The sequence below is a fragment of the Sceloporus undulatus genome, chromosome 9 (genome assembly GCF_019175285.1).
Source record: "Sceloporus undulatus isolate JIND9_A2432 ecotype Alabama chromosome 9, SceUnd_v1.1, whole genome shotgun sequence".
Classification (NCBI taxonomy): domain Eukaryota; kingdom Metazoa; phylum Chordata; class Lepidosauria; order Squamata; family Phrynosomatidae; genus Sceloporus; species Sceloporus undulatus.
The window spans coordinates 31,474,441-31,480,398 of record NC_056530.1 but is presented as its reverse complement, the minus strand read 5'-3'; the positions used below and the strand labels follow the sequence as shown (position 1 = coordinate 31,480,398).

Here is a 5,958-nt window from a genome sequence, read left to right as displayed (position 1 = left end):
GGTTACCATGACTAGGCCGCAAAGCCTGGAAGGGGGTGGAACGTAGGGACGGGGGAAAAGAGGCTTGCATTTCCGGTTCCGGTGTCACGGCTGTCCAATTTGGGAAGGCCCGGGGCTGGTGAGTAACCATGGGTGCATTGAGGGGGTCCAGAAGCCTCCTTTTAGCCTTTATTTACCTTGGGACGATGTAGGCCGCAAGCATCCCCGGCCTCGAGTAGTAGCTCCTGCCCGAGAGGGACGCGGGGGAGCCGGGAAGGGTCGGACAAATGGTGGCGCTGCTTATGGAGGCATAGCCCTTCCCCCCCCCCCCATAAGTGAATTGGGGAGGAGACGAGGGGGAGCCTTCCCTCATTGCCCCTAATTTTGGCATTCAGGGGATATAAGATATTATTATTATTATTATTATTATTATTAGGGCGTATAAGATAATTATAGATAAGATGATTATAGATATTATAAGGAGATATAAGATAATTATAGATAATCATAGATAGGATAATTATAGAAGTATAAGATAATTAAATTTAATAATAATAATAAAATTCATAAGGGAGTATAAATTGTAATTATAGATAAGATAATTATGGATATTATAAGGAGGTATAAGATAGTTAAAGATGATGATAAGAATAATAATGTTATAAGGGGAGTATAAGATAATTATAGATAAGATAATTATAGATATTATAAGGGTATATGATTAATAATAATAATAATAATAATAATAATAATAAATTTATAGGGGTATAAGAAAATTATAGATAAGATAATTATAGATATAAGGAGGTATAAGATCATTATAGATATAAGGGGTATAAGATAATTAAATATAATTATAGATGAGATAATACTTAATAATAAATAAATAACTTTCATTTATATCCTGCTTATTTGTAAGAAACAGTCAGAATGGCTTCCAACAATTAAAATAATACAGGTGTACAGAGATAATTATAGATATTATAAGGAGGTGTAAGATAATTAAAGATAATAATGTTAATAATGATAATAATAAATTTATAAGGGGGTATAAGATAATTATAGATAATTATTGATAAGATAATTATAAATATAAGGACGTATTAGAGAATTAAAGATAATAATAATAAATTTATAAGGGGGTATAACATAATTATAAATAAGATAATTATAGGTATTATAAGGAGGTATAAGATAATTAAATATAATAATAATAATACATTTATAAGCCATTGACCGTCTTTTGCTTGATGTAGGAACAAGCTCCGTAAAGGATGTCCCATCACTTGAAGTTTGTCGCCCGGACTGTGATGGTCCCCAATGGCAATGTGGAGGTGGCCTATCGTGTTCTCAACAGGTAAACAGTTTTCTATGAAGACCATGCTTTGCTCCAGAGGGGGCCCCAGTGCTGCTGTGAGCAAATAGTATGGCATTTGCTCTTGGCTTATGGTAGTAACTTTGGCAGCCGAAGGCTTGTATGGTCCAGCTTTTGGTGCGAGGAATTCATCCCCTCTCTGAAGATGCCAGCCACAGATGCTGGCGAAACGACAAAAACAAACTCTTTGGGGCCACATAGCTCCAAAAACTCACAAAAATCTATGGATGCCAGCCATGCAAGCCTTCGGCTTCATAGCCTCTTTCTGTTTATCAGTGCTTCAGCGTAACTTTTATTTAGAGCGGTGATTCCCAAATTTTGGTCCTCTGGGCGTTTTAGACTCCAGCTCCCAGAATTCCTGACTGTGTGCTAAAGTAGCTGAGGCTTCTGGGAGATGGAGTACCAAATTTTGGGAATCATTGGTTAAAATTGCAGTGTTGACACATATGATGCCATACACCCAGGAGCCTCTTCTCCCTTCATGTGTGGTTTGTTCTGGGTAGAGATATCAAGCATAGGTTTTCAAAGGTCTGTGTGATCCATGGAGTGTGTGGAAATCAGGGTTGCATTCTTCATGAGCAGTGAGGGACATGAAAATTTAGGGTACCATACAGCCCTCAGGGCTATTTTGTGGCCTCTGACACTTTCAGACCCCCACTTTCCAGGCCAAAAAAGGTGAATTGTCTCTTGGTAACCCTCTAGGAAAGTCAGTTCATCTTTTAAATAGGTTGCGAGGCTCCTCTGCATACCCATTTTGGCAGGGGGAAAAAATACAACTACCAGAGTTGCCCATCTCAAGGGTAGAGTGAGTGCCAAGGGGAACCCAAGCCATTGTGGGGTGCCACCCTTCAGCGCCAGTTTCTTCCTTATTCCTGCAATTGCCTGCCCCCACATTATTGAACTGCTAATATGTCACAAGCAAGGTACATTTCTGTATTCGCCAGGGCTCTTCTTCAGGCTGAAATAATTTGGAGGAAAGAGCAGAAAGTCCCCAATATCTTGTCCACAGTCTGCATAGGGAGACTTACTTGCAAGATGCAAAGAAGATGGCCGATAAGGCAGCAGTTTATGCTGAAGTGTGCTTGTGACCCACCTTCCCCTTATAGCAAGTAAAGGGGAAATGTCATTGCCCAGTTGGTTCTCAGTGTTGTCTTTTCCCAGCTTCAGTGAATGCAAAAAGGATCCAACAAGATGATTGAGGACAACCCTGTCACATCACTGGGCAGCTGTCAATGCTAACAAGGAATCCCAAACCCAGCGTAGTACATGTAGGTAGCCATGGGACTCAGCAGAGTGCCATCCTGTGGCTACTTCTCCAAGCCTCTCCCACTGGTCTTTTCCTCTTAGCTAGTCTGCCATACAGGATGGGAAGGCAGACGCAAGCGGAGACAGGATATATATGTGTAATTACTACAGTAATAAGTAAATGTGTACCTCTTGGCCAAAGGCCTTCCTCCAACAACATCCGGAGGGATGTATAATTCCCACTCTGTGAGCTAAATTGGTGTTTATAATCTGAATGGCAGCATGTGCGTATTCATCAACTGATTCATGCGCCACTTGGTCTGGAGATTTGGTTGAAATGACCCTTGGGAGAGTTACCTGACTAGAACACAAACCAGTGGATTCCAGTTACAAGGAAAGGGATTCCCATTAAACCTTAAGAAGAACACTTTTGACTATAAGAACCGTTTGGTGGACGCTCCTTCTTTGGAGGCCTTTAAGCAGAGGCTGAGTGGGCTGCTTCCAGGGGTGCTTTAGTTGTGTCTTCCTGCATGGCAGGGACTTACATGGCCTTCGTGGTCCCTTCCAACTCTGTGATTTCTATATTTTGAAGGAAAAGAAACTCAGTGCAACTGGAGGAGGGGGGGAAATGGTGATCAAGCGTCTGTTAGCAAGGGAAGAGAAGCAGATATAAGGAGAGCAGCTGTTTCAGAGAAGAACTTGAGCCGAAACTAAGGACTAGAAGCTTGAGGCTTAAATAAATGTTTCTACATGCTATGGTCCACTTAAAGCAGTGGTTCTCAACCTTCCTAATGCTGTGACCCTTTAATACGGTTTCTCATGTTGTGGTGACCCCCAGCCATAAAATTATTTTTGTTGCTACTTCCTAAGACCGTTGGAAATATGTGTTTTCCGATGGTCTTAGGCGACCCTTGGGAAAGGTGTTGCGACACACAGGTTGAGAACCGCTGACTTAAAGCATCTTTGGGAAGCATTCTTTAAATATTTAGGTGAGGGCTGAGGACAGAGGAAAAACTTCCATACATCTTTTCATCCTAAATCATGGTGCTTTCCAGGTGTTGGACTGCAACTCCCACCATCCATCACCATTAGCTGTTTAGGGGGATTACTGGGAGTTGCAGTCCCACAGCACCTGGATTCCCAACTCTTTGCATCCCTGCTATTATGGTGCAGTGCAAGATGTGGTTGGAAAGGGGGAGAAGCGGAGGGGAGCATGGATCGATGTGGAGGGATGCCAGGGCCACTGATGGGGCAGCCTTTGGTTTTCATTGAGAAAAGATATCCTTGGCCTTCTGTACCTGTGACCCACTAACTAAAACATGGTGGATCATGACAAGGCCAGGAGTCATGAACTGAGCAAATGCCTCCCTGGGGCGGGAAGATGCTCCTATGTATAGCCCTGTGGCAGCAGCTCTGCACACTTCTCCCTGTTCCTCTGCTCCTTCAGCCTCAATTGGTTTTAAAAATAGCTTGAACTGCAGTTACTCTGCTGCACCATGCCTTGTGTGTTTTGCTGAGCCCTGGGCACGTTCTCCTCCGCTGCCTGTGTCGCCAGCGAGCCAAACATGTGTCTCCCCCTCACAGCCCTTGCCCATGAGACTCGCAACAGCGCAAGGAGGCGTGCATGGGGGTTGCATAACTCCCATTCTGAGAAACCCACTCGGACGGGGATTGGCCGGGTGCTGGGTGGTGGGGGCACGTCACAGCTGGCTCCCATTGGGTGCTGGAGGCCGGTGGGTGGGCTCCGGGGTCCATTCACGACTCCTTTCCACACACGCCTCCCAGGCTGACACACCAGAGCAGCTTGCACAGCCATGTGAACGCCAGTGGTCCATTGAGGCAGGCATCTGGAAACGTGCTCAGACCCATTAAGCCTCCTAGAAAGATCATAATAATCTGATACTGCACGGGAAGAAACGGAGGCTCTTCCGATTCATGCCCAGCGGACGCTTTTGGGCTGGCAGAATTTGCTCAATGGCTCCGTAGCAAGACTCTCAATGCTGAGGAGTATCCTCTTAGTCGCTTGTTCACGGAAGCCCTTTTGCAATACCTTTTATCTCAGCAGTCCTTACAACAGCCTTCTAGTGTAGTTCGATATTATCCCCAGGAAGGTTAAAGTGGAGAAAGGGGCTTCTTTGGGGTTACTTGTTGAAGTGGAATTTGAATTCAGAAGCTACTCACTGCCTCAACTTTTTAGACCCTCTTAGCTTTATGCAGCTTTTCTCCTCCTTCTTTTTCCCCATTGATTGCTATCTCACATTGATTTCATTTATATCCTACCTTTCTTTAACCGTGGTGCAACGGATGAACATCTTGGGAAGAGGCTGTTAAAACAAATAAATCTTCCTTTTGGGTGCATGTCGCTTGGCTTACATGTCTCTTCCAATTGAGTAAGTCAACTTCCATAAAGATTTCTTTTCAGGGACAACGGATGGGGCTGTGTAATCTCTATTTGTTTCAAGGATGGGGAACATGAAGCCTGTGCCCCTTCCTCAGGGCACAGAGAGGGGGCAAAACATGGCAGAACTGCCCTTCTACAAACGTAGACTGGGATATACATTCTATGTTGAGTTGTTGGTTTTTTTAAAGTTGGGAATTGGAGAGCTGGCGAACCGTCTTGAATCTGGAAGGAAGGAAGCGTCTGACTTGTTCTATTGCCTCTTTGACTGTGGGGCTCCTCTCCCCGCTTCCAGGATCCTGACCATGGATGGCATCATCGACGAGTCCAAGCGGCGTCGGTATTACGAGAAGCCGTGCCGCAGGAGGCAGCGGGAGGCATACGAGGCGTGCCGCAGGATCTACAATGCAGAAATGGCCCGGAAGATCAGCTTCCTCTCGCGCAAGAATCGGCAGGACCCTTGGATGGGTTGCTGAGGTCCAAAAGGGTTTCCGCAGCAAAGACGTAGCAACGCATTCCTCCGACGGCGTTGTTTCTGAACTCCCTCTGAATAAGCAGAGAAGGCAGGAGCTGTGCTTCTCCTTTTCAGCAGATATATCTCTAAGACTGGTTCTCCATTTTTGTGAACATTCTGAAAAATTATGATGCCGATAAATCCTCTTCTAGAGGTCAATAAAAAGTGGCTTCAGTTTTAAAACGAGTGTCATTTCCAGTTTAATGCTGAATGGGTGCTTAAATAGGCCTTTTCCCTGTGTGTCCTGAATGGTGCCCTTGTACAGTATTAGGAATATTCCTCTTTATCAGCCACATCTTGTTACAAACAAAAACCCATCAGTGATATACCTTCATTGGCCGACCGAAATGCACCACACACTGCTTACTAATAATATGAATTATTAATATCATACTGTTATATGCATTACTAATAATATGTATTATTATACTTTTATATATATTGGTA

The 5,958-nt window shown here is 44.1% G+C and overlaps 1 protein-coding gene across 1 annotated transcript; it reads left to right on the top strand.

The window, feature by feature from the left end:
* On the top strand, window positions 1-5,697 carry MRPS21 (mitochondrial ribosomal protein S21). Its single transcript, XM_042441187.1, has 3 exons — window positions 1-118; window positions 1,236-1,336; window positions 5,293-5,697. Exons 2-3 carry the CDS (start codon window positions 1,254-1,256, stop codon window positions 5,471-5,473), a joined length of 264 nt encoding a protein of 87 aa, XP_042297121.1. The 5' UTR covers window positions 1-118; window positions 1,236-1,253; the 3' UTR covers window positions 5,474-5,697.
* The last annotated feature ends 261 nt before the right edge of the window (window positions 5,698-5,958 follow it).

Excerpts from the sequence above, each read along its gene's own strand:
- MRPS21 (XM_042441187.1), top strand. The coding sequence starts at position 1,254 with ATGTCCCATCACTTGAAGTTTGTCGCCCGGACTGTGATGGTCCCCAAT. Across the intron at positions 1,337-5,292 it reads GCCTATCGTGTTCTCAACAG|GATCCTGACCATGGATGGCA; the intron begins GTAAACAGTTTT and ends CCCCGCTTCCAG.